At 44.6% G+C, this 26969-nt stretch overlaps 1 protein-coding gene across 2 annotated transcripts in view; it reads left to right on the plus strand.

Moving 5' to 3' along the window:
- Gcat (Glycine C-acetyltransferase) overlaps positions 1-26969 on the plus strand; it is a 238625-nt gene that overhangs the window by 91157 nt on the left and 120499 nt on the right. For both annotated transcript variants that reach the window (XM_084595840.1, XM_084595841.1), the window contains exons 7-10: positions 7727-7809; positions 8373-8584; positions 12110-12185; positions 24234-24281. In XM_084595840.1, the coding sequence (XP_084451966.1) occupies positions 7727-7809; positions 8373-8584; positions 12110-12185; positions 24234-24281 (419 nt within the window). The remainder of the gene's footprint in view (positions 1-7726; positions 7810-8372; positions 8585-12109; positions 12186-24233; positions 24282-26969) is intronic.

Here is a 26969-nt window from a genome sequence, read left to right on the forward strand (position 1 = left end):
TGCAGCCTTGTCTCACTCCTTTCTCATTCGGAAACCAATAAGTAAAACCATGCCCAGTTCTGACTGTGGCCTCTTGCCCTTCATACAAGTTTCTGAGGAGACAGATGAGGTGAATTGGAACTCCCATCTCTTGGAGAGCCTGCCACAATCTGCTGTGATCTACGCAGTCAAATGCTTTCGCATAATCAATAAAGCAGAAGTAGATTGGTTTCTGGAACTCTCTTGCTTTTTCCATGATCCAGCGAAGGTTGGCAATCTGGTCTCTAGTTCCCCTGCCCTTGCGAAACCCAGCTTGCATGTCCGGAAGCTCCCGATCCAAATACTGCTGCAGCCTACTTTGGAGGATTTTCAACATCACCTTGCTAGCATGCGAAATAAGCGCGATCGTGCAGTAGTTGGAACAATCTTTGGCACTGCCTTTCTTTGGAATGGGGATGTAAACTGACCTCCTCCAATCCTGTGGCCACTGCAGGGTTGTCCAAATCTTCTGACATAATGTATACAGAATGTTAACAGCGTCGTCATGGTTGAGGTTTTAAAGTAACTCAGCTGGAATGCCATCAATTTCGCTAGCTTTGTTCTTAGCAAGGCTGGCTAAGGCCCATTCAACTTCACTCTTCAGGATGCCTGGCTCGAGATCAGTAATCACAACCGTTTTATGTTGGGTTTGCACATCCGGGTCCTTGTACAGTTCTTCTGTGTATTCCTGCCACCTCTTCATCTCTGAGGCTTCAGTGAGGAGGAAGAGGAGGAAAAAACATTTATTTAAACCCAATAACTAGGCACTGGTGATTAGGTGGTCGTGTCCATTTCAGGTGGCCTCCTCAGTCCAGGATGACGGCAGCTGCTGCTATTCCCCGCGCCTGCTCGATCAGCCGTTGCTGATCATGCAGGTGTGAGCTAGACAGAGCAGCTTCCCGAGAGGAGACGGTGGGGTGGGGAATTGGCGGGAAGCCTTGCGGCTTTGGACACGCCCATATGGAGTGGTATAGTGTTCGTTTGGTGCTGGCGCATGTTTGGCAGATCGAAGGGTACCGCGAGGGAAAGAAAATGTGTTCGTGGTAGAGGTTCGGAAATATGTGCATTTGAAGTTGTCGCCAGGTAGTGGCATCTGCTCTGGAGAGGGATTTGTGCGGTGCGGGAAGTGTTCTTCGTTGTTGTCTGTAGTATTCTGTGGTGGTTGATAGCTGAGAGCTTGATGATGGCCTCGAAGCATCTTCCTCTCCGGTTTTCATATTACCTGGTAATCGGCCGTCTTCAGTCTTCCCTCCTGGTGCCCGGCAAGTTAGTTCGCGGGCGAGCGCGTGGGCACACTCGTTGCCAGAAAGAAATGCGTAACCTGGTGCCCAAAGTATTCGAATAAGCGGCATGTGCGTCTTTTCTTTGCACTGACGAAGGATTTGGTGGGTTTTGGGAGACAGCAGACCGGTTGAGAAGGCTCGGCATGCTGCCTGTGAGTCTGTGACAATAGTGCAAGTTTTCAAGTGCTTCCCTGCCTCGTTTGTCCTTTATCACGCTCAGCTTAGCACAGAAGCTTCCCTTGATATCTTTTATTGTCTTATACAGAGCTCTTGTGTTCCTCAATTGGCTGTTGTCCTCAACTGCTTGGTACTGTATGCTCAGGAAGAGATTCTTATCTCTTCTTGCTATTTTCTGAAAATCCGCTTTGAGAACCTTGTATCTTTTTCTTTCTCCCATAACTTCTGCCATCCTCCTTTTCTCAGTTTGCTTTCTTGCATTTCTTTTGCTTTGGAACTACCTTAGTAGCAACTTCTTGTATTATATCACGAACATCAGTCCACATCTCTTCAGGCTCCCTGTCTTCTAGATCTAATTCTTGTAATGATTGCTCACTTCCACAGCATATTCTGATGGAATTTGATCCAGATCATATCTGAAAGGCCTTCTAGTTTTCTGCATTTTCCCCAATCGAAGCTTAAATTTGGCAACAAGAAGCTCATGATCGGTGCCACAATCGGCCCCAGGCCTTGTTTTTACTGCTTGTATAGCGCTTCTCCTTCTCTGCCGGCAAAGAATATAATCAATCTGATTCCTGTACAGACCGTGCGGTGAAGTCCATGTGTACAGGCGCCTCTTGTGCTGTTGAAAATGAGTATTCGCTATGATCAGGTTGTTTTCTTGACACTCTACTAGCCTCTGCCCAGCTTCATTTGGCTCACAAAGACCGAACTTGCCTGTCATCATCATCATCATCATCATCATTAGCCTGACTATAACCACTGCAGGGCGAAGGCCTCTCCCATATTTCTTCACTTAACCCGGTTCTGTGCTAGCTGCATCCACTTGACCCCTGCGAACCACTTAACCTCATCCGCCCACCTAACTTTCTGCCGCCCCCTGCTACGATTTCCTTCCCTTGGAATCCAGTTTGTTACCCTAAGCGACCATTGGTTATCCTCTCTTCGCACTACATGTCCTGCCGATGCCCATTTCTTCTTCTTAATTTCCACTAGAATGTCGGTGACCTGAGTTATTTCTTTGACCCACTCTGCACGCTTCCTATCCCTTAATGTTACCCCTACCATTTTTCATTCCATAGCCCTCTGAGTTGTCCTCAACTTAAGTAGAACTCTCTTGGTTAGTCTCCACGTTTCAGTCCCATAGGTGAGTACAGGTAAGATGCAACTGATATATACTTTACTCTTTAGCGATACCGGTAAGCTGCTAGTCATAATCTGTGAGTTCTTGCCAAATGCGCTCCATCCCAATCTTATTCTTCTTATTTCGTTTTCATGGTCCGGATCTGCGGTTACTACCTGTCCTAAGAAGACATATTCGCGTACTACTTCCAGTGCTTTGCTACCTAATATAAACTGCTGTTCCTTCCCGATGCTGTTGAACATTACCTTAGTCTTCTGCATATTGATTTTCAAGCCTACCTTTCTACTTTTCCTGTCTAGGTCACCAATCATTATTTGCAGTTCATCCCCCAAGTTGCTTAGCAAGGCAATGTCATCAGCAAATCGCAGATTGCTGAGGTATTCTCCGTCTACCCTTATCCCTAACTGCTCCCATTCCAAGTCTCTGAATATTTCCTCTAAGCAAGCTGTGAATAGTACTGTCTCCTCGCCTAACTCCTTTCTTTATAGGAATTTTGTTACTTCCTTTATGCAGAACTATGGTTGCTGTGCAGCCACTATATATATCTTCCAGCACTTTCACGTACGGCTCATCTACCCCCTGATTTCGCCATGCCTGCATCACTGCCGAGGTTTCCACTGAGTCAAATGCTTTTTCGTAATCAGTGAATGCTATGTATAAGGGCTGGTTATATTCCGAGCATTTTTCTATCACCTGATTGATGGTATGGATATGATCGGTAGTAGGATACCGTTTCCGAAAACTTGCCTGTAATTCCGGATATTTCTTCACTCCCCACCTTAGCATTCCAGTCTCCTATGAGAAAAAGGACGTCTGATGATGGAGTGCGGTCTAAAAGGCATTGCAGGTCAGCATAAAATCTCTCGACGTCAGCTTCTGCAGCAGTAGTGGTTGGTGCATAGACTTGGATAACTGTTATGTTGAAAGGGTGACCTTGGATCCAAAGTGAAATCATTCAGTCGTTTTTGGGGTTGTACCCTAGCATTGCTTTGCCCATTCTTCTGTTTACTATTAAATGAATAAACCAGCACTTGAGAATTCACGACTGAGTTGCCCGAAAGGAATTAACAACAGCCATGCTATAAGGTCCGCTTCTTTGATATCTGAACAATTTCTCGGAATCCTTGTGAATTTTGCCAAGAGAGTGGCAGACAGGAGTTACAAGCCAGCTCCCTATATGCAAAAACTGTCCAGGAAGGTATTAATACAGTGAATTTTCTAGCCGGAGGTCACTTTTTGATGAATTGATGAATATGTAGTACCCTGTATAACTTTGAAGGATAATTTTTTTTATTGTTTGCTGCTCTTTTCAATTATGCATAACTGTTCATGCCCATTTCCTTGATTAAAAGTTGTTTATCTATGTAATAAACCGACTACTTCTGTTATACATGTGTGTCAGTCGCGAGACCACATATACATATTCTGTCTTTCAACCGACTGATTTGTTTTGAACAAAGCTAGAAAAGCCCTAGACTACTGAAACTTTATCTATATGCTTGAGTTTTGTTCCTTGCTCTGAATCTGAGATGTGCCATGAATTTTCGCCTCTTTTGCTCTAAACGAAACGGCAGCAGTTGACAGAATCTCCACCGAATAGTTTGCCATGCACTCACGTCAGGTCGCGCTACAGCTGCTTTCAAAAGGCATAGCCTGGTACATTTATTTTTCTACGACATTTAGGCGCAAAAAATGTTAGGTAAGGTACCAGCTTCATTCAACTGTGCTCGGCTGCACTGACGACATGAGTGGATTGTTGACTATATTTTATTCTTCGTACATGATAAATCTTAGACGCTGATTGCGGTGTCCTTGTATAAACCACAAGGGGTGAAATGCCAGGACCTGCCGATTGCGACTGACGCGGGCTGAGCGAAGATCGAGCATGCATTTCCTTTGCGCGTGGACGGCGGTAGAAGAGGAGCAGCAGTGGGGCGGTGGCGACACCGCCGAGGCGCGGTGGGAGGTGGAAACAGACCCCATTGGTGAGGCCGTAAGAGAAGAGAAGCGCACTGTCCCTCGAGAGCGGCCAGGTGTTGATTAATACTTGAGAGAGGGCATCAATACCTTCATCAATAGGAATATTAGTGTAGAGTGCCGCGACGCCAAGTGTGACAAATTCTCTTAGCACCATGCTTAAGCTACATCTTCAACTTGTCGCTCACATCAGGAATTTTTCCTGCACGAATGAAATATGCAAGCATAACTGTTATTTTCAAAGGAGGCGATAGAAACAAGATGACAAACTAAAGGCCAATTTCTATTCTCCCTGTTTTTTCATAGGCTCTTGAAAAAGTAATGCTCAAGAGAATCGATGGGTTCTTTTCTAAACATGCCTTAATAAATGCCAGTCAGTTTGGATTTCGAAAGGGCAATTCCTTGGAATCTGCTTTACTCTTGCAAAAGGAAATTATTTTAAATAATATCGAAGCTAAAAGTTTGACCCTTGGTATTTTCATTGACTTTACCAAAGCTTTCAACCTTCTTAATCATGAAATACTACTCTGTAAACTTGAAAGCTATGGTGTCCGTGGTCTTTCCCTCCAACTCTTTCGTTCTTATTTAAACATGCGTCAGCAGGTCGTTTCGGTCGATAATCATAAGTCTAGCTTCCTTCTCATTGAATGTGGTGTCCCGCAAGGTAGCCTTCTTGAACCGTTCCTCTTTAATGTATATGCTAACGGCTTTCCGAGCATAGCTTATCATACAAGTTGTATTCAGTACGCTAACGACACAAGTTTTTTTCTTAGGGGATCTTCTGCCGATGAACTAATCAATAGTGCAAATCTGGTTCTTTGTGCTCTCCACAAATGGTCCACAGCTAATGGTTTGGTAGTTAACTCTAACAAGACCAAAGCAGTCTTTTTTCGTCCCCTTAGCCAGGATATTACAGTAAACAGTACTCTGCATCTAGAAAATAGCATTATTGAAATTGTAGACAAGTTCAAATCACTCGGTGTTGTATTCGACTCTCGCATGATGTGGTCTGACCATATAATGTATATTGAAAGCAAGCTCACTAGATCTGTTGGTTTCCTCTCGAGACTGCGCAACGAATTTTCCCCAAAGCATAAGCTCCTTATTTATTACGCTTAAATTCAATCTGACATAAACTACTGTCACCTCGTTTGGGGTACAACATCCAAAACAAATCTAAACATCATACTCGGTCTCCAAAAGAAGGCAATTAGACTGATCGCTGGTGCATGCTACACTGCCCATACAGAAACATTATTTCCGAAATATAGGATTCATTGTGTGCATACCATGTTTGAGTATCGTCTACTTCACTGCCTTAAATTGTCACCTCAATGCTTAACTGACTTCTTGAAGAATATATCTGGACTTAATCCTTACGGGAAACCCTTTCACACCAGAAGTAAACAAATACGGGACGTTCCTCGAACGAGGGCGTTATACGGTAACCAGAGCCTTCGTTTTACTTTACCATGCATATTAAATCATTATAGCATACACAACCCAAACATCTTTACCGCGTCAATTAAGGACTTTAAGCTATATTTTATCAATTCTGCACTGTCTCTCCGTACTTTCCGTTCCTTCCCTTAAACATTATTACAAGAATAGTCACTTCATTTTCATTACGTTTTGCCATATTTCGTGCATACTGTTACACTATTGTGGGTCGTTAATTTACTGTGCTGTTTTTTAACTTGCTGTTTCATTTGTATATATGTGCTCTTTCTGGGCTTCATAATTTTCATGTTATATATGTATATCTTCGCCTTAACGTCACACCTCCTGTTGCTCTGCCATTACTGGGCCTCGGGCATCTCTCAAGCTATCGCTGTAGCTTTTCGCCCGAGGCCCATTTCCTGTATATTACTGGAAATAAATTTTTTTCAATAAAAAAAAATATATATACAATCTGCAAGATTGGTGGTGTTATTAATACGCTCAATAATTTGGAGAAAGTGAGGTATGTCCTGCACAAACAAAGAAAGCTGGGTCGGGAGGTCTGCTGGGTGATGACTTACGAATATTGTGAGGTTTTTTGTAGGCGTATTATTGTTAGAAAGAATTGGTCTTCCCGGTATGTCTGCGGTAAACAATGCTTCTGCGGAAACCTTGTGGATCTTGGGTAGTAGGTAAAATCGATCTGCTTGTTTGACGGCTTAAGAAATTTATAGTCCATCTCGGTAATTAGTTCCTTGGCGAATAGATCTATTTTATTCAGGATGACTTCACTGAACTGTTCTGTCGGATCGGTATTTAACTTTTCATAGTGGCAAGAGTTGTTAAGCTGTCTATATGCCTCCTTTTTGTAATTTTCAACTGGGAGAATTACTATTCTACCACCTTTGTCTGCAGGCTCGATAACTAAGTCAGTTCTAGAAGCTAGATTGTCAAGAGTTGCTCTTTCAGTTATAGAGAGGTTTTTGGGCTTTTGAGCTAGCTTTGTTTTTTCAATAATTTCGTTTGAGGCGGATTTAATATATAGGTCCAGTTCGAGGTTGTGCTGTGCATCAGGAAACCGTGCGCTGGGGGCTCTGAGTAGGTTAGAGGCTTCCGGTACATTATTTAGATTTTCAGCGAAGAATTCCTTAATACGCATTCTTCTTGCGAATTCAGTTATATCTAGGTGAAGTTCATATTCATTAAAGCTGTTATTCGTTGTTATGCATAATAATCGAAGCTCACATTTACACCTACCCTCTAGCGGCTATTAAACAGCTCAAGGGGGCTTCGAAAACCCTAAGTGTTACCCAGGAGATGCATGCTCTAAATAACAAAACATGTTCAGGTATATTGGATACAAAAGGACAGTAATAACATAAACCATAAATAAACAGATACGCTTACACACCAAGCCCGAACGTGAGTGCCTCCCCCGCAAGCCTCCTATTCGATCCTCGCTCCACTGCCGAGGTGGACCACCTTTTATGGACATGCCCAGGAATGCAGCCGTCAAGGATAAGACAAGTAGTTGGACTGTCGGCTACAAAGGAGGAACATTTACACTTGTGGCTAATGGTTCCTTGAAGAAAATAGACTGCATGACTTTCTTTAAGTCATGGCAAGCCTTTGAATAATAATAAAAAACAAGACTTAGCAAACATGGCGTGTGTCCTCTTTGCTGCAGGGGCACCGAAGAGCATTTTGGTATGTCTGGCCGGGTGGACATCATCAACTCAACTCTGGGCAAGGCGCTCGGAGGAGCCGCAGGTAGGCCACCTGGGGCACCATTATTTTACCTCTTTGGTAGCACAGGCATTCATCCTGGCCAGCAGAAGAGAGGACTACCCAGTGTTGAAGCATTCTCTGGATTTCACAGACATGTTCTTTTCTTTTGAGAGGGATTTACTGGGAATTATGGAAATTAAGGTGCTTGTGAGCACTTTTTATGTGCACTCTCTTGAGCACTGAGTGTGATGTAGAACTGAAGATTTGAGCTGAACATATGGGGGCAGAAACAGTAACCACCCTCACAAACAGAGAAGTGCTCTGCTGGCCACTCGGTCTGCCATCCCTTCAGTGACTAAACTGCGCTGCTTTTATAAAATTTCGTGGCACAAGGTAGCGTGTTCACCTCGGTTGTGGGTTCCAAAATCACAAGCACACCAAATGCTCCTCGCTCAGGTTTTCTGGAGAATGAGGACTATCACATAAAAGAAAGATTTTAACCTGGTATAATTTACCTTTTTGCAAACACAAAGTAACCTTTTGCATCTTTTGCAAACACAAAGTAACTTTAAGATGAAAGAAAGTAACTTCCTTGTACTTTCCAGGGGGCTATACCACTGGAGGGAGGGAGCTGATAGAGCTGCTGCGGCAGCGGTCGCGGCCCTACCTCTTCTCCAACTCGCTGCCCCCACCTGTGGTGGCCTCAGCCTCCAAGGTGCTGGACCTGCTACTGGCCAGCCCCGAGCTGGCACACAAGGTGGCTGGGCTGACGCACCGCTTCCGCTCGCGAATGACGGCTGCTGGATTCCAGATCGCTGTGAGCCATCCCTTTCTGGAATACCAAAACTTTGGGATGGTTTTTATCTAGCATATTTTAATTGTGCTGGCATGATACCATGCTACCTGTGTGGTGAAATGCAGCATAAAAAAAGGTCAAAACGGACACTGCAATATGGGATGCCATTCTGGGTTGAATCATCAGTGGGTGCTTTGTCACTCTGTCCTGGAGATCCTTTCTTGCATAAGGCATGGATGATTTTATCCTCGCACATATACCACCATTTAATAAACTTGGTTTTAGCAGCTAGGAAATGTCATTGAAAGCAATGGAAATAGTCGCACATATCTGCAGTCAACTCAGCAGAGTGGAATAAATTTAACCTGAAAGGAGACAACGTAAAGTTCAGACCAATTACGATAGCAGGGATTGCATACAAGCTAGCAATGCGTGCTATGAAATTATAACATTCAAATCTGGATAAGGTATCGGGAGGACCCCTGAACGAGTTCATAAGCAGTAGGCACTGAGAAGATGGCCCTTTTATGCTTGCCTTTTGTAAACAGTTAAGGACAGGCCTTCATGGACACATGTAAGCAGGCATTTCCTGAGGAGAAATTTTGCAAAGAAATATACCGAGTCAGAATTTCACTGGAAGGGTTAACAAGTGCAACAAAACTTGAGGTACTGCACGACTAACGCAGAGTTGCCCATTATCACCACTGCTGTTTGTAACTATATGAATAATGCAAAAAGAAGGTTACAAGACAGAAATGATGGTTATTATCTCTCGTACAAATTAGGCGGAAAGGTCATGGAACAGAGGCTTCCGAGCTTAATATAGATGGATGATATTGTGCTATCAGCTAGTAACCACGCTGATATATAGTATACAGGTGCTGGTAAATACTTGTGGAAAAGAAGGAGATTCTGCAGGTTTTATCTTGAGAGCGATTAAGTCAGGCCGGATAATACTCATCGAGTCCACTGATCATGTGCTTTACAATACAAGGCCAGGAAATAACCATTCTAGGAGACAAATATATTAAGGTATAGGTAAATGAAAACAGAAATACACGAGGGAAGTATTACTTTCGAGAAAACACTTTTGTGCCTAAGGGCAGTCTGGGTTAGAAATAAATTGGATCAGCACTAGGTGGATAAGGGCAGGGCATCAAGAAGTTATCAGGACAGTATTAAAAATTTGTGTGGCACTTTGGACCACTAAAGTGCGATAAGATGAAAGCCTTTGTTTAAAACTTGGCTGACTCCTGGTTTCACTGCATTTGCTTCTATAGGCTGTGTGGTGCGGCGTTCGAGGAAGCTCGAATGAAAGGACGCCTGAATCGGTATGACTAGATAGCGTATGAGTGTGTCGGCGTGGCCTAGGGATCTTGGCAGGCGGATTCTGATATCCTCCGATGTGAGAGGCCCGAGTTGGTAGCGCCTGCCAAACGGTAGTGCCATGTGATTGATCGAGACCTCCATAACGTCATCCCCACCTCAGCCAATCAGAGCGCCTTATAATAGTTGCACGGGACTCTAACCACAGGCCTAGTGATTAGAGCGCCCGTCTCGGCTGCGGGAGGTGGTTAGTTCGAAACCCACCGCCGGACACCCACCGGTAAAAATGGGTACAAGCGTCCTCCGGCTTGGCGCTCGGCTTTTCTAGGGGTGTGCGTTTGGGAAAAGCTCCGTAAACCCCGCTGCGCGCCCCTTCTCCGCAGTGGGCTTCTCCCAAACAGTCGTGGAAAAGAACTATGGTAGGATGCAACTTAGTTCATCTTCTCTTTTGTTTGTGGTAAAACATTTATTGTGGGAACCAGGGTACATTACAAGGACTGAGGCGCTTCAGCCCAGTCAACCAGCATCTTTCGCGCTGCTGGGTCCGATCTGGAGACCGCAATCTCCCAACCTTGCTGGTCCGTGAGGCCCCAATGGAGCGGTGGCTTGAAATCTTCGCATAAAAACATTATGGTTCTCAAGTTGATAACTATGGGTAGTGATACGTGTATGGTCCGCTGAGCAGTAAATGAAATCAGTTTCTTATATCTGACTCCGCCATTTAATTTCTGATACGTTTTATGTTGACAAGACTACTTTCTGTCACAGACTTGAGTTGTGTGCGACTACAGAAATCTAGCTAGTAAGTGTGCAGGGGAGCTCTACATGAGAACTGGATAAATTCAGTGAAAGAAGCTGACTTCAGGCGGGCAAAGCATATGCAAAACACAAATCAGGAACGAACCATCTTTGATGACTCGAGAGGCCTTGAAGCTGCCTTGATGCCTTGAAGCTGCAAAAACTAATCTGTAGTGTGTGATAAATCTGTAGAAACAGTTGAACATATTTTCCTAAATTATGGTGCTTTCTCTGAGGTCCTATTGTTTCAAAATAACAAGGGCAAAACAAAAAAAAATGAAAGATTGGTGACTCAAGGAGAGACATTTTTCTTCAATTTTAAACTAAATGCAATAAAGATGTTAATCAATTTTTATGCTGATCTCAAATATTTAATGACTTTTCTGATATGTCACTTAGTTTCAAAATATTCGACATTTTCACTCCTTTGTTTACAGAAAGAATAGAGAAGAAACCACAAGTCAGAAAACTATTATTAATGTGCGGCTAGATTGTACACAGCATAAATAGGGGTTGGAATGTTCAGTCTGAACCGAAAAACATGGATAAAAGTTCGCTGAAAGCATTTTAAAATGTTTGGTTTAAACCGAAAAAGGTCAGTATCTTTTCATGCGCACTGCGAACTCTCGAAGACAGGAGAACATTACAACAGTGTTCAATCCAGGGGAATGATGTGGGACAGTGGGATCACTGGTTTAAGCACAGCGGTTGAGGGTTTTGAGGCATTGTTCATTGCCTCACGAATGAGGAAAAAATGGCAGCCGTGCTTCTCGACCCTCATAAACATATCAAGCGTCCGAGAAGGGGCACCTGCAACAAGGCAGGCACTTCGAGGGATGGAGGACGAGTGCTTCCAGGAAATTTCCCGAGCAACAGCTTTCACTTACTGGTCGAAGCCGCCCCTCGGTACTTTGAAGTGAAGCTTGACACAGATTGTATTCAAATTAGGGCCATGCTGTTTGTTTAGTTTGGTCTGCTCATGCCGGAGGAATTGTTCATTTTGCAAAGCGACAGCGTTGCGTCTGTCATGGGGCAACCGAAATGCGCTTACAGATCCAGCTTGCATCAGTGAAGATGAAATTGCAATTCATTGTTGACCATTTGAGTGTTGAATATGTCAGTTGAAGATGAATGCCTCTGTGGGATCTTAGCTGCACTGCAACTCTTTCCAGAGATTGCATTCTCTTCATTTTTACTCTTTTAGTCAATACTAGCCTGACTGGGAAACATTTAGTCTTAGAAGTTTGCCTCAAGTTTTGCTGTTACAGCTCAAGGCAGTAAAGTACAGAGTGGCCACTTCCTCTTTGTGGTGGATAAACTCACAGTGAGGGAAGGGTGGGCACTTTTTGTATTTCATCTCCATCAAACACGATCTAACCACTGAGGTGATTAGAGATAATTTTTGTGTGGCCTTGTGTGCAGGGTGATGACCACCCCATCTGCCCCGTCATGCTGGGAGACGCACGCTTGGCTGCCGACTTTGCAGATGGCATGCTGGGTGAGTGGCTTCTTACAAGATCCCTCATGGGGGGAATCCTAATTGAATTCTTTATTCAATATCTTCCAAGCAGGGTGGGTTACCTAGCAAGCAAAACAATAATCAAAGTGTGGCCAAAGGCCAGTCGTTAAATGAAAACTTGAATAAATCTGTTCATGCGAAATACGGCGTCTGCGAGTTAGAATAATGGTGGCGCGTATGATAAAAGCGACAAATATGGGTTAATAGCTAGATCTCATTTCCAAAGCGAGGAAAGGACTTGCAACCGTAAATTTTTTCTTTTCTTGTTCAAGACATTGAATTTAACAAAACCTCTGTTTGGGCTAGATGGTGCATAGCTTATTTTGAAATGAATACAGCGCACAAAAACACGCACACAAGAAACGAAAACGCACAGGACAGGCGCTAACTTCATCTGATTTATTCGCAGGTAAGAACGGAAAATATATACATAAAAGGAGACATGCGCAGTAAAGAAACACATCGTCAGTTCACAATGCATGCTCAAGTGAGTGACACATCTGTTAATCTTTTGCACGCAGAGTACAGGTATCTTGAGCACGCATTGTGAACTGAAGATGTGTTTCTTTACTGTGCATGTCTCCTTTTATGTACAGTCTAACCCAGATATATCGAACTCGAAGGGAATTGCAAAAAAGTTCGACATATCCATTGACGGCACTTACGATGCGAAAAAACGATACCGCATTTGCCGCGTAATCAACCCACTCGCATAATGAACCCACTCTCCACTTTTGCACCCGAGAATTTGAAAAAAAAAAAAAAAGAAATGCGTTAAGGCCAGCTCGCTCACATGCAAGCGATTGAGCGATCTCGGCGACGAGCGGCAGCCACAGAGCGAAAAATTTTCAACTTGTTGGAACTGTGTCCCGCTCGCCGCTCGAGCCACCGCGGCAGCTTAAAACAAGGTTTATGTGTCGCTGCGGCAGAAAATCGCGAGCATTTTCGCTTGCATGTCAATGGTCCGCGTCACTCCGTTTCGGTCGTCACATTCACAGCTCATTTTTTGGCAGCGTGCCAAGATGTTGCGCAGCGATAACGTCAGGGCGCGTTTATCTTTTTATAGCTCCTCCGGTGGCGGGGAGCGAACTTGGCAGAGTGCCCGTGATGGCTTGATTGCACAAGCCTGGTTCGATTTATCATGCCGCGCTTGGGGCGGGCGTCATGATCGCAGCAGCTGATGGCGTGCTTCCGTTGATTCATACATGCAAAGATAAACGGCTCCCGCCAAAAAAAAAAAAATAGCCTGCTGCTTCTTAACGTCCGCAGCCGCCATATCTTACGCTACGTCGCGCGTACAGCACAACGGTAAGAAAGAATAACTCTCGCGCAAAAAAAAAAGAAATAAAAAAAACAGAGCTGCCGCTTCTTAACGTCCGCAGGCGCCATAGCCACGTCAGCCGCCGCGCGCAGAGGGTTCACAACACACGCTGGAGAAAGCGTCCCACGTCTGTCTGAAAACGGGCTGAGCTAGCTTGGCGCATGCGTAGCGCATGCTGAAGGAGAGAGCTCGGCAAAGAATGGGCACACCCACGCACATGGCTTGCAAACGTCTTGTGTTGGCGCGCGGGAAACGATAACTGCAGATGCGCGTGCCTTTGGGGAATGGGCGCGGCGCTGTCCAGAACTGTCCCCTCTCATTCCTTCTGCGCATGGCTTGAAAACGTCACGCGGCAAACGACCAAGGGTGATGCAATCGTCTTTGGGGAAGGCACACTTTCCAGTGCGTGGTGCGGAGTTCGATATATCGAACGACCGGCGAAATTGAGTTCGATATATGACGGGGCTTTCCTATATTTTTACACGGGATTTTCAAGGGGACATTCCGTGAGTTCAATATAACCAAAATTCGATATATCCGAGTTCGATATAACCGGGTTCGACTGTATGCCTCAGTAATTTCTCTGGTCGTTTTGTCCCTGTGGCGAAACAAAATACTGCAGTCGAATCCGGATATATCGAATTTTGGTTATATCGAACTCCCCTTGAAAATCCCATGTAAAAGTATTGGAAAGCCGCGTCATATATCGAACTCAATTTAACCGGTCGTTTGATATATCGAACTCCGCACCACGCACTGGAAAGTGTGCCTTCCCCAAAGACTATCGCATCACCCTCGGCCATTTGCCATGTGACGTTTTCAAGCCACGCGCGGAAGGAATGAGAGGGGACAGTTCGGCTAGGGCAGCGCCACGCCCTATCCCCAAAGGTGTGTGCATCTGCGGTTATCATTTCCCGCGTGCCAGCACGTGACGTTTGTAAGCCATGTGCGTGAATGAACCAGAGAGAACCGGTGGGAATGAGAGGGGGAAAACGCGATAGAGCGAAGCGTAAGGGTGTGCCCATTCTTTTGCCGAGCTATCCCTCTCCTTGGGTATCAGCGAGCTCAAGTGGACCGGAATGGGAGAATTTAACTCTGGCCACCATTATGTCTTTTATTGGGGGCACGAATCCAAGAGAAGGAATGGGGTCGCTCTCATAGTAAACAGAAGAATGGGCAAAGCAGTGCTAGGGTACAACCGCAAAAACGACCGAATGATTTCACTTCGGATCCAATGTCACCCTTTCAACATAACAGTTATCCAAGTCTATGCACCGACCACTACTGCTGAACTCGTGCTATGGTCTTTCCAGTTGTGATGTATGGATGCGAGAGTTGGACTGTGAAAAAGGCTGACCGCCGAAGAATTGACGCATTTGAATAGTGGTGCTGGCAAAGACTCTTGAGAGTTCCTTGGACTGCCAGAAGACCAAATCAGTCGATATTGTCAACCATAAACCCTGACTGCTCATTGGAGGGTCAAATTCTAAAGCTAAAGCTCAGCTACTTTGGTCATCTGATGAGAAGAAAGGAGTCGCTGGAGAAAGATTTGATGTTGGGAAAAGTTGAGGGTCGCCAGAGAAGGGGTAGGCAGCGAACGCGATGGTTAGATGGCATCCTCGAGGCACTGCAGATGAAGGTATGTGATTTTAGGAAGATAGTGAGAGACCGGAAAGCGTGGCGTGACATGGTCCATAGGGTCACGAAGAGTCGGACACGACTGAACGACTGAACTGAACTGATCCCTCTCCTTCCTCTTTCCCGGCTTTCGTTCGCAGTAGCACGCGCTACGCATGTGCCAAGCCAGCTCAGCCCGTTTTCAGACAGAACGTCGAACGCTTTCTCCAGTGTGTGTTGCGAACCCTCTGCGCGCGGCAGCTGACGTGGCTATGGCACCTGCGGAAGTTAAGAAGCGGCAGATTTTTTTTTTTGCGAGAGTCGTTTGTTCTTATCGTTGTGCTGTGCGCGCGGCGTAGCGTAAGATATGGTGTTACGAAGCGGCTTTTTCTTCTTTTTTTCTTTTCTTTTTTTTTTTTTGCAGGAGTCGTTTATTTTTGCATGTATGAATCAACGAAAGCACGCAGTCAGCTGCGATCATGACACCGGCTTTTAGCACTTTTCGCTTCCAACAGCATTTGCAGTATAGGTTGTATTCACTGTTGGCTGCCGCGCGGGGGACGACGAGAAAAAGGAAGCATTTCCGCTTCCGGTCCGCCATAGCCTTCGTTTGCGTAGTTCGGAAGATCCAAGGTGCTGTGAACTCTGTAATTTGCTACAATAATGGTGAATTGCGCCGTGCGTACAATTGCGTACACGGATTACGACAGAGTCGGAAACACGTTTAGATCTTTTTATAATAAACTTCAAAACAGATAGCTTGAAATCTGGCACCATCACTTATGCTCTGAGTGATCACATGCCAATATTCATATCAGTCAATCTCACTCCAAATTCCCAACGACAACCGGACCAAACATCATTTTATCGAGTTACATATGATTACACGTTATGCGAGCTCAAGGAACGCTTATCTATTGTTAACTGGGAACATGCCTTTGAGGTAAGCAACCCTGATGAAGCATACGAAAAAATTTTTAGATATTTACTGACATTTATAATGCTTCCTTTCCACTGAAGAAATTCTCCCAATCAAAGAAAAGTAGAAAACCATGGGTTGACAAAGACATGTTGCAGTTGATAAGAAAATGAGATAAACTTTACAGACTGCTTTTTACAAAGTAGGTGTCCTGAAGCACTGAAAACGTTAAAACGTTTAGGAACTTCGTCACAAAGCAACTTCGCGCTGCTAAAAAGCAATATATATATAACCGATTTAATTCAACTGGTGGACAATTTGAAAAAGTTTGGAAGCTTTTAAAATCTATTTTAGTAATTCTTCCGAACTGACCACAAAAAGTATTCATGAAGGGATTGAATTAAAAGGTGCTGACCTAGCAGATGCCTTTAATGGCTACTTACTTTTTTTTTTTTTGCTGATACATCAAACGGCGACGTAAATCTGTCGAATATGAGTGCCCGAGATAGTGAAACAATAATTTTAACACCGGTTACAGTAATGACGTAATTACAGAATTTTTATCACATAATAATAGTAAAGCTACCGATGCGTCAGGTTCCCAGTTACAGCCAGTAAAATTTACTATTGACATTCTTGCCTTGCCCATATCTTCAACCTATCTTTGGTTTCCGGCGTCTTATGCAAAAGTTACAGTGGCAAACAATATCAATCTTACCTATGTTTTCAATAGGCCTCGAAAAAGTTACGGCTATCCTGCTTCACTGAAAGACATCACATTTATCCCTACAGCTCAGTATGGCTTTCGTAAAAACAGATAGACTTAGTTAGCTCTCCTTGCTCAGAAAGATTTCATAGTAAAAACTTATAATTAGAAAAACATGGTACTTGGATTATTTTTAGATTTTCAAACGCATATGACCTTGTTAATCACTCTCTGCTGCTTAAAAAATTGGATCACTATGGCATCAGAGGCATAGCCCATATGCTGATTTCTTCATACTTGCGACATGGGTCTCAGTTTGTTAGTATTGCCGGTGAATGCTCCCAGTTGAAAGCGGTAGCTTCTGGTGTTCCGCAAGGGAGCATTTTGGGTCTGTTTCTTTTTGTTATTTCATCATCATCATCGTCAGCCTGACTATACCCACTGCAGGGCGAAGGCCTTTACCATATTTCTCCACTTAACCCGGTTCTGTGCTAGCTGCATCCACTTGACCCCCGCGAACTTCTTAATCTCATCCGCCCACCTAACTTTCTTCCGCCCCCTGCTACGCTTTCCTTCCCTTGGAATCCAGTTTGTTACCCCAAGCGACCATCAGTTATCCTCTCTTGTTATCCTCTCAGTTATCCTGTCCTGCCCATGTCCATTTCTTCTTCTTAATTTCCACTAGAATGTCGGTAACTTGAGTTATTTCTCTGACCCACTCTGCACGCTTCCTATCTCTTAATGTTACTCCTACCTACCATTTTTCGTTCCATAGCCCTCTGGGTTGTCCTCAACTTAGGTAGAACTCTCTTGGTTAGCCTCCACGTTTCAGCCCCATAGGTGAGTACAGGCAAGATGTAACTGTTGTATACTTTCCTCTTGAGCGATACCGGTAAGCTGCTAGTCATAATCTGAGAGTGCTTGCCAAATGCGCTCCATCCCAATCTTATTCTTCTTGTTATTTCCTTTTCATGGTCCGGATCTGCGGTTACTACCTGTCCTAAGTAGACATATTCACCTACTACTTCCAGTACTTCGCTACCTAATGTAAACTGCTGTTCCTTCCCGAGGCTGTTGAACATTACCTTAGTCTTCTGCATATTGATTTTTGAGCCTACCTTTCTACTTTTCCTGTCTAGGTCATCAATCATTATTTTCAGTTCATCCCCCGAGTTGCTTAGCAAGATAATGTCATCAGCAAATCGCAGATTACTGAGGTATTCTCCATCTACCCTTATCCCTAACTGCTCCCATTCCAAGTCTCTGAATACTTCCTCTAAACATGCTGTGAATAGTACTGGGGAGATTGTGTCTCCTTGCCTAACACCTTTCTTTATGGGAATTTTGTTACTTTCTTTATGCAGAACTATGGTGTCTGTGCAGCCACTATATATATCTTCCAGCATTTTCACGTACGGCTCGTCCACCCCCTGATTTCGCAATGCCTGCATCACCGCCGAGGTTTCAACTGAGTCAAATGCTTTTTCGTAATCAATGAATGCTATGTATAAGGGCTGGTTATATTCCGAACATTTTTCTATCACCTGGTTGATGGTATGGATATGATCGATAGTAGAGTACCGTTCCCGAAAACCTGCTTGATTCTTTTCTTGATAGCAGTCTAAAGTTGTCCTGATTCTATTAGCGATTACCTTAGTAAATACCTTATACGTAACAGACAGTAAGCTGATTGGTCTGTAATTTTTAAGGTCCTTAGAGTCCCCTTTCTTATAAATGAGGATATTGTTTGCATTCTTCCGTGGTTCCGGTGCCGTCGATGACACCAGGCACTGCGTATACAGGGTCGCCAGTTTTTCTAGCACGATATCCCCCCCGTCCTTCAGCAAATCTGTAGTTATCTAATCCTGTCCAGCTGATTTCCCCCTTTTCATAGTTTCTAGTGCTTTCTTGACCTCGTCCGTCGTCACTGGTGGAACGTCTGACTGTTTTTCCCTACCGCTTATCTCATTACGGTCCTGACTACTTTGGCTACTGTAAAGATCTGTATAGAACTCCTCGGCTACTTTGACTATCTTGTCCATATTTGTGATGACGTTGCCCGCCTTGTCCCTTATCGCATACATCTGGTTTTTGCCTATGCCCAATTTCTTCTTTACCGCTTTAAGGCTTCCCTCGTTATTTACAGCGGGGGAAGCCTTTATTTATGTTAATGTTAATTACGTTTTTATGTTTATGTTAATGATATTGTCCACATCGACAGCACTGCCAAGTACATAATTTACGCAGATGACACTAGCCTGTTTTTTTTCGTGTACTTCAACTGCTGATCTCGCAAATCGAGCTAATAAAACCTTAAGAAAAATGAATACTTCGGCAGCTGATGATCACTGAAGAATTAACATTATCAAAACTGCAGCAGTCATGTTTCACCCACGTCACAAACACTTTGAACCTCCTCTAATTGAATTAAACAATACCAGAATAGAATTTGTGCAGTCTGCGAAAACTCTGGCCGTTTGTTTTGCAGCAGATATGTCGTGGAGTGACCATTTTAATTACGTAGTTCAGAAACTTTCCAGAACAGTTGGTATCATGCACCGCAATTGCTTTAATTTTCATACGTCAGTTAACATGTTACTTTACCACTCTTTGTTCTCTTCCGTGGACAACAACAGCTGAAAATATTAACAAACTCTGTCTTACAAAAACGTATTATACACATTGCATGTAAAGTGCCCTATTTTTTCGACACTGCAAGCCTTTTCTATCAACACAACGTTATACAAATGAAGTCCATGTATCACTATAGGCTGTGCTATAAATATAAACTCGCCATAATGAAAAATGATGACTTCTTACTTACACTTGCTCAGTTAGAGCAAAGCAGAACTGTGTATTATACCCACGCGGCAAAACCTTGGAATGTTAAGAAATGCCGCACAAACTATGGCAAACAAATGTTGCAGCATACCTTACCGACACTTCTGAACCAGTTGTACTGCTACGAGAATATAGATGCACCCAGTATTTCTCTGCAAGAATTGCTCCAAATGTTCGTGTAGTTTTGTACTGTTCAAGTACAATGTACTGCGTACTGAACGTACATGTCTCATTCTCTGTGTATTTTTTTTTCTCCTCACGTTTTGTTTGATGTTGTACTCTGCCGCCGTCAATGCTGCACTGTAAAAAGAAGCCAGGACCTCTCAAGCTGTCTATACAGCTTTTTCCCTGGCTGTTCTCGCAACACCAGTTGTGGAAATAAATCTTCAAACTTTCTAGAGCATTTCTTTCACAAGGAGCATGCCCTTCAGCTTTACGTGTATATTCTGACTGGCCCGCAAACCCTTCACTCGGCGTGGCGGAATGCATCTCGTTCTCGAAAGCAGCTGCTGCTAAGTGAGCATCTCCTTCACTGGGAGCATGCTCCTCAGATTCAAGTGCATTTGTCGACTTGTCTGCGATTTCGTGGGCTTCCGGACGCGTAAGGTCATAGAGCGACACCCGTAGCTCAGTACCCTTTTCTCCAGCTGAGCCTTTGAATGGTTAGAAAAGAGGTAACGCAACTGCTCTGACAAGGCGACCGATACTGCCGCCTCTGTATGCAGAACGCCAAACAGACTTTCAGTTGTGACGCGCACGACCGGCAGAGAAACGCTCCCCCTTCGTGCCACCTGTCTGATTCGCACGCACTCGCCGGTGAAATCCTAAGTTGAAACAAGTGCAGTGTGCACCACATCCACTGTGGTGGCAGATTTGCACAGAACCTGACACCACTTCCCATTCACAATCAGTTTGTGCATGTATGGTTCCAGCAGGGTCATATTCTCTGCGTCAGAGGTGACGAGCGAAAAAAAAAACACCCTTTCCTTCCGACAGCCTCTCGTGATGTGCCCAGGTTCGTTACAGCAGAAACAGACTGCCGATTTTCTTTTCTTAAATGTTTTAACGCATTCCTTCTTCCTCTTTTCTTCAGCGTCACTTCATATGGCTGCGCCGTTTTCGTGGTCCTCGCCGCCTGTTTGTCTCTGCACACAGGGCGGGTACATGTTTCTCATTCCGCGATGGGTGCTTCACAAAATCCTTGCGGGGCTCCGTGACTGCCCGCAAGCTTTCTCTATCTGCGTCACGTCTGACCTGGATCTCTGCTGCGAGTTCAGCGGCGCGCTCCAAGCTTTTCTTTTCGGGCCTGTCTTCGACCTACATCCGCATTTCCTCATTCAGTCTGTTGTAAAACTGCTCGAGGTAGATTTGTTCTACAACTTTGTCCCAGTCGTCATAGACCTCAGCAGCTTTGAGCCATTCGATCAAATTTGCTTTCAGGCTGTAAGCAAACTCCGGAAAAGGCTCAGAAGGCTTTTTCCCTGCTTTCCTGAACTGTCGACTGAAGGCATCGGCTGAGAGGCGGTACTTCTTTAGCAAAGTTTTCTTTACTTTCTGAGGGCTTGCAACCGCGGCCTCATTCGCTTTCGCTAATTGTGCCTGCGCTTCCGCTAACCTCACTTCCAGTCTCTTTCCTTTTCCATTCTTCCATTTCCTCTTTTCTTTCTTCCATTTCCTCGTCTTTTTTTTTCTTTACTCCATTTCCTCTTTCTCTTTCATTTACTGTTGATTTTAGGTAGATACACAGTTCGATGAAACCATCTGCGGATATGCTACACTCATTCTGGAAGGCCACAACACCGTGATTATCAATGACATCACGAACACATTCTATGAGGCCATCCTGAGGAATGGAATAAAACAAGTCTTATATCAATGGAAAAGCCATTGAACTTTTTTGCTCTGTTGTCATGCAGGAACCTTACTTCTTTTTTTTTTTTGTACTTTTTTGCATTTATCATTCTTGCACCTCTCAGCCCTGTTTTACCATCCTTTTGACATTTGTGCTGTGCATCATGGAATTCATTGTCTAGTGGTTTTTAGCGATGATGCATCTTTTGTTGTCCGGGAAGAAAACGTGTGATTACCGGTTTGATTGCACGTCCTCGCTGTCACTTTGATTATCCCTCAAGCGGCTTTTTATCCGTCGTGCGTATAAAGTGCAGGTTTCAGTTTCTTTTTGTAATAAAGTTGAAAGTTCAGCGCTCTGTCCTTTTTGATATAAACCAACTAGCCCAGCAGTTTGTGCTATTCAAGTAGTGAAGCGTGCAGTTGATGTGTTTGGTACTGTGGGAGAGAAGGTAGCCACCCAACATGAAAGCAAAATTTGGCCAATAGGAGAGCCGAACATCGTGGGAGAGGCACAGGGAAGGAGGCAGTGTTCACAAGATGGCATTGCTTTTAGTTTCAACAAGTTTGACGACTGGGCAAGTTGGTAAGGGTTCATACTTAACCAGCCATAGGACGAGACACAGGAAAGAAGAGGAAAGAAGAGGACAGGACAAGGCTGGACTAGCAACTGAATGTTTATTGATCAGAAGAAAACAACGAAGACTCCTTCCGAAAAGCACGCGCACAACCCAACCGGTGGAATGGCATGAAATTGGGAAGAAGATGAAAAAGAAAATTCAAAGCCAATTCAAAGTCAAGGCCTAACTAACGACTTTTCTAATAGATCAAATTCCTTACAATGAAGGCTAACCGACGCCTTAGCCACACACTTGTCCTCGGCTTTAGCAATGTAAAAGGCTTCAACCAACTCTCTGCAGAGTTGATTACCATTGCTGTAAACTACACCCGTATTATTGAAATCAGGCGCACAAAGGGACGGGTCATGCTTCGACTTACACTCTCGGGATTGCACATGTAGCGCCAGATTAGAACTCGCCTTCCCTCCCAGAGAATTAGAGTGCTCCATCAGGCGCACATTTAGACATCTGCCTGTCTGCCTTCTTCCCAATTTCCTGCCATTCCATCGGTTGGGTTGTGTGCGTGCTTTTCGGAAGGAGTCTTCGTTGTTTTCTTCTGATCAATAAACATTCAGTTGCTAGTCCAGCCTTGTCCTGTCCTCTTCTTTCCTGTGTTTCGTCCTTTGGCTGGTTAAGTATGAGTGCTTTTAGTTTATTGCGGGGCTTTAGTGTGTACCATGCTCAATCCTTTAAGCTTGTGTTACAAGTCTTCCTTGGGTTTGTTCTGAGCCACCAACAAAATTTCGCTACATTGACATTGCAGTAAAGTCTTTAAACTGAAGCTGGGGGCCCTTTGCTGGTCCACTTTCATTTGAAGAAAAGTGGTCAAACCACATCTCATCTTGTCACGGGGTCTTTGAACCAAGTGACCTGCATTTGACGCACCTAATGCAGACCCATAAGAAAGCTTTCTTTTTTTAGAGAGCCAGGGCTAATAAGTTCAGAGGAATGTCAGCCAAGAGCTTTGGACAGGACAGTAGGCTGTAGCCACGCCTTTAATGGGGCAGGACATGATGACATAAATAATTGGGAAAATTCCTACATGGGCACTAGAACAGACAACTTCGCAGGTTGATCCTCACAAGGAATGCTCAGAGAAGGGTCACCTTGTTGTCGTGGCTCAGGGGTGGCGGTACACATGGTGTTGGATTTTTGTCACGTTTACTAGAGGCTGGGTAAGCTACTCCAAAATGAAGATCTCTAATACCAAGTCATTCAGGGGCAAGCTCAGTAATAGCGAGTAGGATGGAACAATTTTGATTGCAGCCTTGAGCCCAGTATTGCAGAGAGGAGCTGAGTAAGCATTTGTTCTGATTGTTTTCACCTTGTGTGCCATGCTAGGAGCAGGAGAAGCTGCCCATCAGGATGAGAGCGATTGGATGCCAGCTTGGTTCCTATAAACAATGATCTCGCTCTGTAATCTTTGTGAGACATTTGCAAAGTAGTTTTGTGTTTGTGCATTGTTTTATGCAACCATAAGTTGGAAAATTTGGTGGTTAACTCTAGCAGCCTTTCCACATTGCATAAAATTTGTTACTCCACTTGTGATGAGTGCCAAGCTGTCATGATCATGAGGCCTGTGCCCATTACAATGCTTGTTGGTGACCGCAGTTTATTATTATTATATGTATATATATATATATATATATATATATATATATATATATATATATATATATATCCGTATTGTAAGGACAAATTTGGTGCTTAATTTGCTCGTATATTTTGGGTGCATCGTTTTATGCTGAGTGTTTACACTTGGTGCACCAGAGGTCGTTTTGTGTCACCAAAACATCTCTTCCAAGTTTCCATGCGTGCACAAAGAAACAATGAAGGACGAAATGCTGATAGATGAGGCATGGGCACAACAGCCTCTGTTCAAGTTGCCTTTGTCCAGTCAACCAACCTTTTATGCTTCTGCTGTTTGCCTTGCACAGTGAACAAAAAAAGCATATCTTGTGTGCATCCTTAGTGATCAGGGATGATTTGCACAGGCACTGTGTATGTAGGCTGAGCCTTTTATGGAGTGCTGCTAATGTCCACACGGAATACCAATTCCAGTCAATAGCTTAAATGCAAAGACCCAAGCGGTCATCAAGTGCCTCATCCTTGCAGCTGCAGGGTGTTAAACAACGCATGCTATATATCTTTGCAGAGCAAGGTGTTTACGTCATCGGCTTCAGCTACCCAGTGGTGCCCAAAGGTATGTGGCTTTTCATGGAGATTCTTGTGCTTGGTGCCCAGGAAAGTAGAGCTACCATTATATTGTTACATACTGAGTACGTAACCAGGCTTTTATTCTAAGCTGGGGAAACCGAGAGTCCAATGCTCACCACCTTCTTCCTCCTCTTCCCTTCCGAACCTTAGCACGTTACACTTCCCCATACGAAAACCCCAGGGCGAGTGAGACAGGCTATTCTGAGCCGAGCGACGTGGACCACTTGTGTCTTTCGTGAGCATCGCCCACTTTGAGTGCGGCGTGATATGAGATAGTTCAAGTCACTCAGATGCTCCAAGATAACAAAAGGGCCAGTATAGTGGTACAGGAGCTTCTGGAATAACCTACTTGCACAGCGGCATCCACAGCCACACTAAATTGCCAGGTGTATAGCAGATGCACGGGCGTCAGTTGTCATAACGTTACTTGGAACAAGCCTGTGTATCAGACAAGCAAGGCAGCAAGCTTCTTCAGCTTGACAGAGAGTAGTGGCAATAATTGGGTTGTCATGGAATATGAACGGTAGAAGAGTATTCACACAGCTGCGGGGAACGCGAGCGCAGAGGAAGTAGAACGGACTGTAGCCAGTAGTCTTATGTTTTGCGATATTATATGCGTACATGATAAAAGGGAGAATGTCATCCAAGTTCTTATGGTGGGAATCTACGTACATTGCCAGCATAGTGGTGTGAGTGCGGTTAGTGCATTCAGCGAGGCCGTTCGTTTGAGGAAGATTCAGCATTGAATGACGAAAATCACATGTACAGGGGCGAAGAAGTTCGTCAATAACATCAGCAATAAACTGTTGTCCATGGTCACTGATTAGAACTCGAGGTGGACCTTGTCGAAGAAAGTAAAACCGCAGAAGAAATTTGGACACATCGGAAGCAGTGGCTGACGTTACTGCAGCTGTCTCAGAGTACCGGGCGAGGTGGTCAACACACACAATAATTCATCGATTACCGTTGGAAGACCATGGAAAAAGGCCCAAGAGGTCTATGCCCACTTGCTCGAAAGGTGCAATCGGAGGTGCGGCAGGCTGCAGCAGCCCCGTCAGGCGTGATAAAGGGAGCGACGCTGGCACTGATACAACTGGCTACATAGCGTTGAACGGCTTGATGCATTTTTAGGCAGCAAAATCCCTCCTGTGTCCTGTGGAGGGTCCAGACAAAACCCAAGTGGCCAGAAGTGGTATCGTCATGCATCGTTTCAAGAATTGGAATTCAGAGATTTTCAGGAACAACGAGAAGAAAAAGCGCACCTCCGGGGGTGAAATTCCGCTTGTAAAGTAGGCCATTGCGAACACTAAAATGGGCATCCGTTGAATTACGAGCTGCTTCAAGAGCATTCCCAAACTCATGTCGTTGCGCTGTTCATCCCGGAAGCGGTGAAGGTCAGGAAACGGTGGTGATATAGGCGCTAGGTAGTCTTCAAAGCTGTCGCCGTCGCAGCCAGTAGTCGGGAGCGGCAAGCACGAGAGGCAGTCGGCGTCGCCGTGTTGATGGCGCTCTTGTACATCACAGTGAAGCCATACTGTTGGCGGTTGTCGAGATTGGGTGCAGTGCGAGCTGGAGTCCAAGAAGCAGATGGGTCACGGGCTCTGGCTGTCGCGCGCAACCTTCATATTGGCCATATTGGCAGAGTTGGGCAACCTCATGAGGTCCCAGCCATTTTAGCACCGTACATGTGCTGCAGCAACAGAACCACATTGGACGATTGTCAGTCTGCTATTCAAGTGGAGCTTCCAACGGTGAATAAAGAAAGGATTCTTACAGCTAGATAGTATCAGGAAACTTGATAGAATGTTGAGAGGAGGTGGGCAACCTCATGAGGTCCCAGCCATTTTAGCACCATCCATGTCCTGCAGCAACAGAATCACATTGGACGATTGTCAGTCTGCTACTCAAGTGGAGCTTCCAACGGATTCTTAGAGCTAGATAGTATCAGGAAACTTGATAGAATGTTGAGAGGAGGTGGGGCAACCTCATGAGGTCCCAGCCATTTTAGCACCCACCATACATGTGCTGCAGCAACAGAATCACATTGGACGATTGGCAGTCTGCTATTCAAGTGGAGCTTCCAACGGATTCTTAGAGCTAGATAGTATCAGGAAACTTGATAGAATGTTGAGAGGAGGTGGGGCAACCTCATGAGGTCCCAGCCATTATAGCACCGTACATGTGCTGCAGCAACAGAATCACATTGGACGATTGTCAGTCTGCTATTCAAGTGGAGCTTCCAACGGATTCTTAGAGCTAGATAGTATCAGGAAACTTGATAGAATGTTGAGAGGAGGTGGGGCAACCTCATGAGGTCCCAGCCATTTTAGCACCATACATGTGCTGCAGCAACAGAATCACATTGGACGATTGTCAGTCTGCTACTCAAGTGGAGCTTCCAACGGATTCTTAGAGCTAGATAGTATCAGGAAACTTGATAGAATGTTGAGAGGAGGTGGGGCAACCTCATGAGGTCCCAGCCATTTTAGCACCATACATGTGCTGCAGCAACAGAATCACATTGGGCGATTGTCAGTCTGCTATTCAAGTGGAGCTTCCAACGGATTCTTAGAGCTAGATAGTATCAGGAAACTTGATAGAATGTTGAGAGGAGGTGGGGCAACCTCATGAGGTCCCAGCCATTTTAGCACCTTACATGTGCTGCAGCAACAGA

The sequence above is a fragment of the Amblyomma maculatum genome, chromosome 2, assembly GCF_055883805.1.
Source record: "Amblyomma maculatum isolate TAMU_Amacu chromosome 2, ASM5588380v1, whole genome shotgun sequence".
Taxonomy (NCBI): domain Eukaryota; kingdom Metazoa; phylum Arthropoda; class Arachnida; order Ixodida; family Ixodidae; genus Amblyomma; species Amblyomma maculatum.